Source organism: Macrosteles quadrilineatus, unplaced genomic scaffold (assembly GCF_028750875.1).
Source record: "Macrosteles quadrilineatus isolate MER2022 unplaced genomic scaffold, UCM_ALF_1.0 Scaffold_3__2_contigs__length_128488019, whole genome shotgun sequence".
Classification (NCBI taxonomy): domain Eukaryota; kingdom Metazoa; phylum Arthropoda; class Insecta; order Hemiptera; family Cicadellidae; genus Macrosteles; species Macrosteles quadrilineatus.
The window spans coordinates 91,295,169-91,309,013 of record NW_026542596.1 but is presented as its reverse complement, the minus strand read 5'-3'; the positions used below and the strand labels follow the sequence as shown (position 1 = coordinate 91,309,013).

Below are 13,845 nucleotides of genomic sequence, written 5' to 3'. Positions count from 1 at the left end.
AAAGGTCCAAAAAATTTTTTTTTTTCAACTCCAACTTTTCTTTGTTAAATAACAGTGATGATTATATTTTTTATGATTATTGTAAATTGTTGTTTTTTGTGGTAGGACAGATTACATTCCATTTATAAAAGCCTGTTACCCAATTTTGTTTGGGAATGTAAGTAAACAATTAAGTTCACAAGATAACAAACAGTACTCACTGGACTCCAGGCTAGCCTCGACGAAGGTACGGATGCAATGTACACAGTTCTCAAAGTTGTACGGAGTGATGTGCGCGACATCACGTACCAGGAACGCTAGACTCTCACAACACTTGACGAGAGAGAAGGGATCATGGGATGCAAGGTCTCTCTCCCCACCTCCGCTGAACATATGGGAGAGCGGACGATTCAGAGGCTGGATGTCCCCTTCACGGCCAACCTGCAGCAAATAGGAAGAGAACATTAGCTCATTGAAAATATAGGTGTCACATAACTTTTAAAGCATGTTATTTTATGACACATCACACATCACTGATACAAAAGTCCTAAATGTTGCTCCATTTTAAATCCAACTACAATCTGTAACATTTTCCCCTCCCATCACATACACCAAAGTTCTCTACTTCCACGTGAGACATAGACATACCATTATCCACCCTCCGCCAGTGTTGGGGGACAGCTCTGGACTGGTGGTGTTAGGACTAGAGGGGATATTCTGGTTGAGACTAAGCTCTGAGTCAGAAGTGCAGCCTCGCTCGTTACCCAGGCCGCTGTCTTCCTCAATACCAAACTTGGGGTTGAGTCCCACCTCCCCGTCTGACTTGGCTCCTAGACATAAAATGTTGACCAAAATCAGAAAAAAATTATTGACATACGATTTACTAAAAATCAATATTACTTTTGGTAGCTAAAGATGAAATTCATTTTCTTAATTTTCCTGACATTAAGTACAGAGGGACAGTATAGAGTAGTGTTGCCCCTCTTGGAAATAGCACTTGGCTGTACTTTTGTCTATTAATTCATATTTTTTTCCGTTTAATGTCAGTTTGTGTGTTTGAATATAGGTAAATCGTGTGTTTAAACATAGTAAAGTAGTTCATACAGAATCATTCCTCACACCATCACATTATTTTGTTATTTTCCAAGATAAAAAAAGACAAGTCACTTTTTGTCAATACTCAATTCAACACCCTTTTTGAAAACCAGCAATTAAATTTAATTTAGTTAACAAGAAACAACTGCAATTTATTTTATTGTGACAAAATCAAAACAGAAAGAACAATAGTGAATATAGAAAAAAAACTAAGAGAATTGTTTAAGGAAGTAGATACGGAAGCAGCAGGTAAATCAGGACAACTTAGAAGTACAAGTGCATAGGATAGAGGAGAACTCAGCATTGAAAATAAAAAGGAAGAAGATCTTTACGGTGACCTAGACTGAGATAGAGGGGCCATGTGGAGAGGTATACGAGGAAGATGGGAATAAAAGAGAAATCCATGCAAGACAAGATAAGGTGATGGTCTGATAAGGTTGAAGGCAGACCAAAAAACATTCATGGTTTGATTGTCCAAAAGAAGTAATACAATAGTAGTATGACAATAGTGATGCAATCCTAACCTGTCTCATGATGGGAAGGTTTGCCAACCACCCGAGGAGGAGGGGCTCCAGCACCAACACACTCCAGTAGAGTGAAAATGATAGCCCAGTCTGTGGCCGAGTGTATGTTGGCAGCACTGGTCTTCAGCAGCTCGTACAGTCCATACGACACCTGTCTGGCGACCCTGGCTAGTGTAGAGGCCTTCAGCAGCAGTAACATCCTCAGAGACTGAAGTACCTAGACACGGTGATATACCATGTACTCGGCAAAATTCTTCAGGCGAAGTGTATGCACACAGAGTGTATATATCAAGTGATACTAGTCACCAATGGACTCACACAGATGTTAACGGCACGTGGGCCAGACTCTCTTACTTAAGATCGAGTTGGGTCAAGTAAAAAAGTTTGGACCATTGGGTTTTAGCCTCTCTGGTCCTTTGGAAAGTAATAATTTAAAAAAATATTAATTAATTGCAATCCTATAATTGGTTTATATACATAACAGTGAAATCGTTAGCATCATCTTTGACTTTGGTCACAGCTAAATCTAGATAATCTTATTTCCTTGACAAAATTTTTTATCTCCTGCAGTTACAGAAAGATTAAGAACATCTTTTGAAGTCACAACAAAATCATGAACTTCTATCATGGCCAAAGCAAAATTGCCAACATCTTCTGCAGTCATGACAAAACCGTGGGAATCATCACACGGTGAAATTTTCAACATTTGATTTTCTCAGAACCTTTCTGCGATCGCAGCTAATTAAATTATAATGCTTGGCTCGGCTACACCGAACCCGAGCTTGACCCTAAAACAATTTCTAGCTAAAACCGATCCCTCAGACCAACCGCATGCTAGACACAACCAAAAAATATTGGGGAACCCCTAGAGTATATCGAGTGCTCCTGCTCACCCCTGAACTCACCCAGATCGTATGTATATCGAGTGCTACTACTCACCACTGGGCTCATATCCTCGCGCCGCATGAGTCGTATCGCAAGTCGCAGCAGCCCCACCACTGACCTCTCTACCAGGAAGTGATGGTCACAAGCAGCTGCTCCCATCAGCAGTGTGTATATGTGGTCCCTCACACTCTGCCATATACTGCTCACTCTGTCTCTGTGTACAACATCACTGTTACTGTTACTGTAGTAAGCATTGTAAATTACTACTTCACTACATATTTGACGAATAAGCCTCTGGATCTCTCAATTAATCAAATATGGTTTAGATTACCTGATCAGTCAAGAGATCAATGTTTAGTGATGCACTGCTATAGTTTAAGACTTCAGGTGTATCAGGAATACAGGACAAAAGTGCAATCTGGCTGATGCAGGTAGATCCTTTTAAACCTTATTTGTCAAACAGCACGTTCCAATTGGACCACTTTTAAATTTTAAATATACAAGTCTTATATTCCATCAGGTTCACTTCATAGTAACTCCAGAACATAGTCCAATAAATTTTAAGACTGCGTTTTTAGTAGTTTATGCAACAATCGCGTAAAGATAGTTTAAAGACTCAAGTAGAAAATTTAAGGAACGAGTGCCTTAAAACTTCTACGAGTGTCGTTAACGCGAGTTGCGTACGCTACTTTACCTACAATCGGTTTTTGTTTTTAATTACTAATAATTGCACCACTCAGCATTTAAATTGGTAAACAGCCGATTAGCTGAAGTTCGAAGCATTACAATCTTACTTCTTCTCTCTCAATCCTTAAACCTCATTGGTCCGTTACCTGTGTTGTTAAGTAAAACTATGCTGTTATGTAAGAAAACAATGCTGTTATGTGAAAGTTTTTAATTCTAAGAACTAAACTGAAACTGCTACTTAAAAAAAATGTCGTATACAAAGGTATTTAACTAAATGTTTAATACAATCGCCTTTCCAAGAGAAAAAAATTGTAATTGTTATATATTAATATTAAATCTTACCTGTTTTGTATCACAACCTTCAGAAGTAACTCGAGGAAAAACACGGCAGTGTCTTCATTGTATGACGTACCAAGAGAAACGTGACCTTCAGGGCCGTATGATGCATGTATCAGTGCCTGGGAAAAGTTAATTGAATTATTTTGAATTACATATTCCAAGAGGATACACAAGTTATTTGATTAAAACAACCATGTCATTAATTTAATACTAAGAATGGGTTTTTTTCAATTCTTGTGATATGATGTAAAGTAAGTGTTTTTTATTAGTCAGTACCAGTAGAGACAAAAACTAGTTTATAAAACACCATCTTAATCATTAAATGTCGAGGAACCTAATGGCTTTCCTTAAGCAAACCCAAAATTATTTTGGGGACATAGCCCACAAACAAAACTCAAAACTGTCAAAAAAGACAATGACAAATAACAATGATTCCAGCTCCCCCGATTATGTCTTGTCTTGTCTTCCAATCCCACACAACCAAATCTCACCAACTGACCCCAGAACAAGTTAAGTGATCTACTTAAAGCAACAGCTTTCTATACCATTGTCTAACAGAATACTCACTTAACAATGCTAAACAATCCCTCTTTACAATATGAACCCTCCAATAACTACAGATACGATCTTGAAATTTAACATCAAAATTTAACAATACAATTTATTTAAGAGGTAAAACGTTTGATTTAACTGGAATGATATACCTTAATGAGTTCATGGAGAGAATCAGATCTTAGAAACTTGGACTCTGTGATTAGCTGTTCCAAATGACAATCCCTGATACAGGCTTGGGCTTGTCTGATGTGATCCTGATCTTCAGGAGAAGGGACTCGGTGACTGGACATTTCTGAAACATCATGCCACTTAATAACACTTTGAGTTTAAGTGAGTAAAAAAAAAACTTTAATCCGAAATATTTGGTTATCTGAAATGGGTCCCAACCATTTCGGACTATCGGGAATTCTACTGTATTAAGGAGAAGAGATGAAATTGTAATAAAACTATCATGGAAGTAAAACCTGGATGGAAGAAAAATGTCTGAGCATTAAAAAAGGTGGAGGAATAAAGTAGCCAAAGACATGAGAACGTTGAGAGCCAGTGAAGAAGACCCACAAGGGTCAAAATAAATGGAGAAAGTTAATTGATCACCAATTAAAATAATTTTTGTTCAACTTTTTGTGAGAAGACAATATAAGTTTAAATACATCTTTGAAATACCATAAAATGTTTTGGATTCCGTATGGAAATAACAAAAACTAACAAACAGGGGTTTTTCAAAATCTAGAATAGTTTTCTAGCCCTTATTCTTGGTACAATCTGAAACTAAATTTTCTATTTAAACTGATAAATTTTCTAAGTGGTAAAAAAATAACAACAACCAAAAAATTTTAATTCTTAACAAATTTCCCAAACACTAAAAATAAAGTAATTCATAAAATGTTGCATTGTATATATTACCTGAGCCTAATGAAATGTATGAATAGATTGAACTTAGAAGGCCCGTCTCAGCTTTTTGACTAAGCTGTATTTCTTCACGCATAAGTGAGATTTTCCCACTGAGCTCAATAAAATCTTCTGCCTGAAAACAAGTCATAAACTTTCATCAACCGCTGTAAAAAATGTTGGTCACATGTATTTTGTTGATAATCTTAATATTGATGGAGTGATCTAACTACTTACTTCTAGTTACTTAATCTTCTAGAATAACACAAGATAATATTATTATAAGCTCATAAAAACAATGGCTTGCTTTTGTCTCCAGATAGTTCCGATGATTGTCGAGGGAGCGCAGCACCTCTCAAGCAGAGACAATAGAAAACAAAATTTCAATGCTAAATATTATGAAGAGAAACAGGGGGCCACTATGGGGTGGGCAGCCGAGCTGAACAGGACCACTACATGTGGCCACGAGTTACAGGGCTACCTTCAGCGGCCTTCCCGATCCATAGGGAAGGAAAAGAGAACAATAAATACATAAGCAAAGGGTTAAACTCTAAATCCTTTCAAAAACACCTCATTTGGCTTTCTCTTAAAATGTGTTAGTTCCATTTAATTTTCACAATATTTAGCCTGGTTACCTCCACGAGTATTTTCGGCAGTAGTTTGCACCTGTACAGCTGTAGTATACAGTCCAGCACATTTTTCCACCCTTCTCGTATGATGTCTCCGTGTCTGTGAGCCAGGTTGAACACAGTGCTGGCTGCCAACATAGCCTTGGGGTTGCCACCAAAGGATATCGTCAGACTGTCTGGCGACTGGCAGAAACAATACACATTCAATGACTTTAGTATAAATGGGTTGTTTAGATTAGAACCCCGGTTAACCAAAATCGGGTTAACCAAAACCCGGGTTAACCAAAACTGTTCCATAAATTATAAGTTAAATGAGTACAAGGCTACAATAAAAGTACAATACTTAATATATGTAAATAGTGAGGCGTAGCGCCGAGCTCCTCTCTCTAGAAAGGGGCTTTCCTTACACGTTGTAACAATTTTGTAGCTGAAATAAAACACTGCATTGTATAGACATAGACATAGTTTAAAATCATTTTTCCTTAACCGTGGTAATACATAGGCTATTTTCAGCATATGAAGGGTTAACCGAAAAATTGGTTATCTGAAACAGCTCTCTCCCCTTTATTTCGATTAACCGAGGTTCTACTGTATTTTAAATACAAACAAGAAAAAACAATAATATTTTTACTGAAGAGATGTCGAATTGGAATCTCAAAACAGGAAAAAATTTCACTTTGAGCTTCTATCGGCTGAAACTGAGAGTCAAATATCAATATTATGTTACTTAAACTACTAACATAACCTGTTTGTTTATTCAAGAAAGTAAACATGATGTGGTCAGAAAGGTATGATTTTGAGACCTGAATATTGAGGATTCTTTTAGAAAATTATTAATGTTTTTCTGGAGGGATCAAAATAATCTAGGATTTTTTCAGGACGAGAATCTTGCAAAATTATTGCAACTAGTTGTTCTACGCATGCTTCACAACAGGGCAAGATTACTTAAGAGAATAATTTGGGTCTCTAAATCTACTGTAAAAAAAAACCAAAAAACCACAGAAATAATTATAAAATAGTGATAGAAGAATGCATTGTGCATTGTGCAATCCCTTAAAATATTAGAAGAAACGCAATTCCAAATAATTGTTCCTTTAACATTGTTATTCTGAACACATTAAATACTTTTATTTAGTTACTGAGAACAGATCTTAAAACATCAACAAATGTATACATATTTGGATTTTTTAAATTCATTTAACTATTACAACAATTTTCATGCAGTAAAACACTAATTTTTAGGCCACAAAATAATGTAAACTAGAGGTCGTCCAGTGGTTAAAAACTCAACCAAAAATATGTAGGCCTACAGTTGGATGTTTTTTAGTTAGAAGCGGTTGAGGTGTGTTGGAATATCTTTGAGGATGAACCTTTTTGGCTGTAGTGAGTGTGATCATGAGTTTAATGTTCACATGTCAATTTTTGAGGTTAAATCAAAACAAACAAACTGGCATGTTGACTCATAATGTTAGTCTATATAAAGGTTTATCTCATCATCTCAAGAGTATATAATTTTAACCCCTAACTTGAAACCCTTAAAAGGTGAGTCTGGATCTTAAGATATTTCCAAACAAAACGTAAATCATCATTATGTCACAACAATTTATCATGTGTATCTCAGTCACAGCAACTACATTATTCTATTAATACAATTATCAACATTAATTTTGCAAGAAGATTCAATATTTGAATATTTGCTCATATTAAATGAATTATTTTCAAAGCAACCATCACTTAATTTGAAGACAATGATTAAATAATAACTTATTCGCTAGTTGATTGATAGTAATCACGTCTCTATTTCTCAGTAAATATTCTTTAATGACCAAGTGATTTTATTAAAGTAGAGTAACGTAGATAAAGTAAAGTAGATCATATTAAAGCTAAAAAAAGTTTTAAAATGGTTTTTACCTCATTTGAGTTGATGAGCATTGTGAATTTGCAGAGGGACACAATGAGATTGTCAAAGTCATTGCTCATGCCATAGTGAGCAGAGATCATGGCGCACTTCCTGTTAATCAAAACATGTTAGGCCTACAGTAAATTATGTTAAAATGCTATAACAAGCAGGGTTTCACACTTTGGTACTTATTACTTAACCCTACTGTCAAGACACGTGTATTACACTGTTAGTGTATCAGACAGTGTTGAGTTTGTGCAGTATTGGCATGATACTGCAACTGTAGTCTACAGTATGCCTATCATCACTGCTCTTAAAGGCTGTAAGTGTACAGCCATCTTAAGACTGATTCCAGGAATTACAATTTATTGTTCCTACAGTCACCTGACAAAGTGGGCTTCCTTGCACTGATTATACTACAGAAAGCTGCTGTTTGCTGCAATTACTTACTTTGCCGCACACTTTTTACTTTGTTGCACTTCGCTCACTAGTTACACAAATGCTGTAACTATTGGAATGCAGATAAGCCATCTTTGACATTATTCTGGAGTTGTCTAGAGTCTACAAAAGGAGTGATGACATTCAAATTGATAGACCATGAACAGCTGTTGTTTCACTCCATCCAGCTATTGTTGAGTTATAATATTGTCGCAATCAAACAAAAGTTCATGAAGGCCCTTGCTAAAAGCAATAAATATTTTAGAACTTTGATTGTCTCACCTAAATCCCGATATGGCCTTCTGATAGATGGCAGGGTCGTGGCTCTTGTCAAACATGAAGCTGAGGGCGGCCACTGTGGGTCCCCAGATGAGACTGAAAAGGTCGTGATCGAGGAGACCATTGGGAGCGTGGATGTAGACTCCATCTTTACCCTCCCCTCTCCTCAGCAACACCTTCCACAAGTAGTTGTCTCTGACTAGACCAGTCTGCTCGGCTGGCATCACAATCTCCTCATTCCTATAAGAGATGAACAACAGTTAGACGAGCAGCAGTCGATGTCTGCAGCTATTTGTGGGCCGTTCAACATGTACGTGTACAACAGGCTGTGGAGTTTTGACCCAAAACAGTGATATTTTAGAAAAAACTGTTCCAGGACTCTTATTGATTACTGACTTTAAAATAGTTTTTGTACGAAAGAACTCTGCGGAATAAGTACTTTTGGACATTTCGGCACTGTATTGTTTGTTCTTATTAACAACAAGTTCATTTCTTGGAGAACAGATAAATTTCTTAAACCACCTAAGTTTTTCTTTTAACAAAAATAATAACTCAACCCTTTTGTACATGTGTGGTCCCTGCAACTACACATAATCTTTTGACTAGAGCACAGGTAAAACTATTAATTTGCTAAATAATAAAAACACACAAAGCTGATGTTTTTTAGTATCTTACACCTTAATAACATTTTAATTTATAAACGCACATAATTCATGTATTAAACTGTAAAGCTAATTTATTACATCTTGAAAGATATTTCTGGATTAGAAGAATATTGACCAACTAAGTAGGCCTAGTTTAATTGTAACTAAAATCAATAAACAAAGGTCCTCTTACTTGATAGCTATGTATATATCGTCCAGCAGATCCTGGTCGAAGTCTTGGCCTCCATTGACTTTCTTCAGGTTGCGTTTGAACTCGTCCGCAGTCATCGGGTTGTTCTGTCTCTTGACGTTGTGGTTGTGTTGGTCCACATTCAGCATTATCACAGCATACGCTAGAGTGAAGGCTGCGTCAGCGTTGGCAAATGGTTCTCCATTACATTTCTGTGGACAAACTTTCAGTTAAAATCGTCTTCTTTCATTTGAAAAATACATTACCGCCCAACACATTTTATTAGGCTATTATGAGTATTTGTACTGGGAAAATGTGTTTGTACTTAACAGTTACAAAATTTAAATCTCGCTAAATGGGGTGTTGCCCATGAGCAACTACTTGAAGATAGATTTAAGATTTAAAAAAATGCAAACCGAAAGAAACTCAATTTAGCAATAGTGCTTGGTGCTGATTTCATTTGATTTTGGCATCAATAATGTCACAGGTAACAGAACTAACTGTAAAAAAAATAAAAATATAAAAATGAAAACCCACAAGTAGTTGCAGTTGCGGATTGGTTAAATATACAAGAGTTAGAGGTACTTTCCTGTTAAAGGGAACAATCATTACTATCGATGATTTTTAATCGATATATCGATATTTTTGTTTCCCTTTACGATCCATTACAAATTAATTGACAACTGATCTTGTTCAGGCTAAAATCTAGTCTATTATGGATTAAAACTGTTCTAAGCTAACCTAACATAACCAACCAAACTTGCTGTACCATTTTAAAAATTCCGTTTGATTACAGAAAAGGCATGTGGGGAATATTAAACGGAACTTTTAAATGTTACAGCAAGTTTGGTTAGTTTTGTTACGTTGGTTTGGAACAGATTAATTTAAATTATTTATTGATACTGAACAATATTTATTTATCGTAGTTGTCAGCTGATAAGTTTCAATTCGTTAATATCGATATACCAATTGAAAATCATCGATAATAATGAATGTTCCCTTTAACAGGAAAGTACCGAGTTAGACTTACATGCCAGTGTTCTGCAAAATGTTCCATCAGCAGGGATATTAAAGGAGACTCTCCAGGTAGACGGAAAGTTTCAAGATATAACCTCAAAGCTTCATCTATTCTCAGGTCTGTAAAATCAAAAGACCTGGAAAAGAAATAAAATTACTGAAGTACCTATATCATGTCAAACTCCAACTTAATCATTAATTAAACTTTATATTTATGTCAGAAATATGCTGGTATTTAGTTTGACTGGCCCAAAAGAGCCACTGTGTCCTGAGAGCAAAAGTTCAAGACTACGTTTTAACTAATTATGTTTTTGGCTTAGAATGAACCTAATTATACAGCAATATTGTATGAGCTGTAAATTATGATCTTAAGATACAGAACTTTGGAGCTAATGCAAAAGTTTCCTTAAACTTTCTTCTGTGCTGCAGCCAACCGGAAACAAGTATAGGAACTTGATAGGACCAAGCAATCGGGTAGAAATAACTTTAGTGCTCTTGGTTTGGTATCTGGGCTGACAGTATTCAATTGTATTTTATGCAGGTCAGGGACCTGGCCTGTCAACCGAAGCTTATTTCAGTAGACTTACTATCTTTTTGCTTGGCCGGCTATTAGGTAATGTTTCCAATATTTGTTTTAATAAGTCCCTTTATTAATGTGTTTAATGTTCCTTGTGACAATATGAGTTTTTGGCATTTAGTCTTATGAGATTTTAAAATGTAGCTATATTTCTTTGAAACTAGTAATTTAATGATAGTGGATTGTGGATTGACAGTGGCAAAAGATACGTAACTTATATTATCTTGTATCGATCTTGGAGATAAAATTATGAAATTCCATACTTGACAAACGCGTCGAGCACAGCCAGGTTGTTGCGGCTACTGATGTATTCCCCGATCATCTTCTTGTCCAGGTGGGGGTTCTCCTTGAGGAACTGCACCACCTCTTGTGGCTCCAGACCTCCGGACAGGATGTGATGCTCCTGCAGGAACTGTATCCCTTTCTTGGGCTTCACGTTAAAGTGTTCCGTGCCCGTCGCTAGCAACTGGTGAGAAGAACAGTTATTGCAATTATTACAAACAGAAATTGTTGATCATAAATAAGTGACCTGTCCCAGATAATGGTATGGTAAAGATTGTATAACTTTTGATTGTGGTTTGGTTATGTGGTTGTTTGGATTGCTGTTGTTGTTTCTGGTTGGGTAGGTTTGACAGTAAAGGGGTTTTCTCACTTTCCTTAAATATATTAAAAATCTTTAAGTTCTATAGAATTTTGTGATAAGGAATTATCTGCAATATACGTAAATTATCAATTACAACAAGAAAAATGTTGCAAATTTCAAAGTCAATGAGTTGATTACTAAGTAAAATATAAGAATGTATAAATGCACTGTAAAACTACTTTTCCTTTAGACTAAACAAATATTTTATTTAAAAACTAAAAAGGTTATAAATACAATTGTTTAACAACTGTTATAATTTCTATGGCACTGAAACAATATCTGTGTCTGTATCTGTTTACTTAAAATAAGTAACCTATGTGTCTTCAGTAACTGGTATAAACCCTGTTAATTCATGGAAGTAATTCTAAACATTTACTGTAACTGGACTCTTCAACTCGAGTCTCATTCATTTCCAAACCAAATTTCCAATTAACTTTGTTGTATATTCACCTTCTTCTTCCTCTTAATCGCCATCAGCTGTTCATGGCTAGGGATGTTCTGAGAAACTTTCTGTCTGCTGACCATCACGCACGAGGGAGTCACTATGTTGATGGTTCCGTCAGATACTGCGAGAACAAGACAGTGGAATGTCCTTTATTTAAACCTCTTTAATTCAAGTTTTTCTCCTTACAATTACCATTTACGATCAAATCAAAATAGTGAAGGTACCGTACCTAATTTGAATATCATTGTGGATAGTGCATTTTTTTAAGTACGACAACTAGTGTTTAACAAAATCAATGTGACAACAAATCGGCAATCAAATAACACTGCGTGAGCATCGTATTTTTTTTAATTTTGACTAAGTTAAGACATTTTTAATGTTTGCAACGATCAAGCTTCATTAAAGCAAATCCTGTGTACAACTTATCTTGTGGTAAAAGTAGCAGAGACATAAGCACTTAACCCTTTCCACTCGAATTATTTTGCATGGCTGTTCCCTCACACTTGCATTTAATTTAAAGAAAAATGGCATGTTTTTGGTTTTTAGTGTTTTTTTAATCTAATATTAGTTATTTAATAAGGTTGAGCTATTGATTCTTATTCAGCATAAATTATTATACAATATAAACATAAAATTACAATTTTAGTTTTAAAATTTTATTTTTGGTATGGTCATAAATAAACAAAAGCAAAATAAATTTTTACAAAATCCATATATTTAGGCAAAATAAAAATATAAAACTTTTTTTAGAGTATTGAAAAAATATTATTTACATTCCTTACCTATGTAAAAACAAACAAAAAATATCAATTACATAAACATTTACTTGTATTATTATGAATAAAATATGTAAATTTCTAAAATTTGAGTTTTTGGAATTTTTGGTTTCCACGGCGACTTCTGTTTCTTAGTTCTTTTGCCTATAATTTTCAAACAGGATTAGTAAACTGAGATGAACAGTATTTATCTGTAGGCCTATTTATTCATATAAACCGAAAATATAAATACACCGAAATTGTTATACTAAACCAAAAATATAATTTTCATTTCAAATAATTTAATGGTCAAGGAGTCTGACAAAGAAAGTTCGTCATCCATTTTAACGTGAAATAAACAAAATTACCCGTTCACTTTACTAAATTATCGGTAATTAACCACTGAAAAATGTTTACTAAACAATAGTTACCCAAAACAAGTAAAATATAATATAAAAATCGCGATAACAGTCGCTGCGAACAAAGAATATAAACTAGCAGAAGCAGACGTTCAAGTAAACAAACACGAAACGAACCAAACTTATTTCAAAGCCAACTAAATCGTTCGTGGTTGTTTTCTTTGATCCAAGGGCAGCTAAAATAAATTGAGAAAACCATTGATCAGTCTTTCTTATCATTTTAAACATTTCTGCACTATATAAAGTGAGTTTAGAGTCGTTTAAAACAATGTCGCGGCAGCCGCGACATTCGAGTGGAAGCGTCAAAAATGGATGTCGCGGCCACCGCGACATACGAGCGGAAAGGGTTAATAACTCTTATTGTTAGTTAATAATGACTAAATTATAACTAAATTTAAATGTTCAAAAAGGCCAATATATAATAATTATTATAAGTTGCACTTAAATTTACTAAATACATGTATCACCAGTAATTGTTGTGCAATCAATACTTTTTTATCTCTTTATTACCTTATCTAAACAGTTATTTTTTGATAGTTGAAATGTTATTTATAATTTTTAAAATTGTTTATTACTTTTTAAAAAAAAATTATTTTTACTGGTCTTTTGGTGTAGAATTATTCTAGTTCCAAACATACTGTATGTAAAAAATGTATGGTAATAAACTATCAAACTAAAATTACCTACATCAAAATTTGCCTGTTTGGATTATTTCCTATTAAAAAATATTTTGCTACAACTGATTTCATTCAAAAACACCACCAGTTACGTATTTCATCAGAGGTATTGAGTGATTAGGCCTACCTGGAGATCTGCGGGAGTCTACTTGTTTCTCGTTGAGGATTCTGCTGTTGCAATGGTGTTCTATGGTGTCTATGATGGTGAGTAGTGCGTCTAGAGACAACAGATGCGTGCTGTATACTCCTGTCACGGGGAAAGCGTTCTGAAAAACATAGA

At 35.0% G+C, this 13,845-nt stretch overlaps 1 protein-coding gene across 2 annotated transcripts in view; it reads right to left on the bottom strand.

Moving 5' to 3' along the window:
• The window catches only part of LOC128988596 (Golgi-specific brefeldin A-resistance guanine nucleotide exchange factor 1-like), a 55,026-nt gene that overhangs the window by 20,116 nt on the left and 21,065 nt on the right, over positions 1-13,845 (bottom strand). For both annotated transcript variants that reach the window (XM_054410017.1, XM_054410018.1), the window contains exons 15-29: positions 13,693-13,831; positions 11,720-11,835; positions 10,890-11,092; positions 10,063-10,186; positions 9,036-9,244; positions 8,202-8,438; positions 7,493-7,592; positions 5,588-5,764; positions 4,968-5,088; positions 4,214-4,356; positions 3,513-3,628; positions 2,538-2,697; positions 1,599-1,815; positions 628-809; positions 201-420 (exon numbers count right to left, since the gene is read on the bottom strand). In XM_054410017.1, coding sequence (XP_054265992.1) covers positions 201-420; positions 628-809; positions 1,599-1,815; positions 2,538-2,697; positions 3,513-3,628; positions 4,214-4,356; positions 4,968-5,088; positions 5,588-5,764; positions 7,493-7,592; positions 8,202-8,438; positions 9,036-9,244; positions 10,063-10,186; positions 10,890-11,092; positions 11,720-11,835; positions 13,693-13,831 — 2,464 coding nt within the window. The remainder of the gene's footprint in view (positions 1-200; positions 421-627; positions 810-1,598; positions 1,816-2,537; positions 2,698-3,512; positions 3,629-4,213; positions 4,357-4,967; positions 5,089-5,587; positions 5,765-7,492; positions 7,593-8,201; positions 8,439-9,035; positions 9,245-10,062; positions 10,187-10,889; positions 11,093-11,719; positions 11,836-13,692; positions 13,832-13,845) is intronic.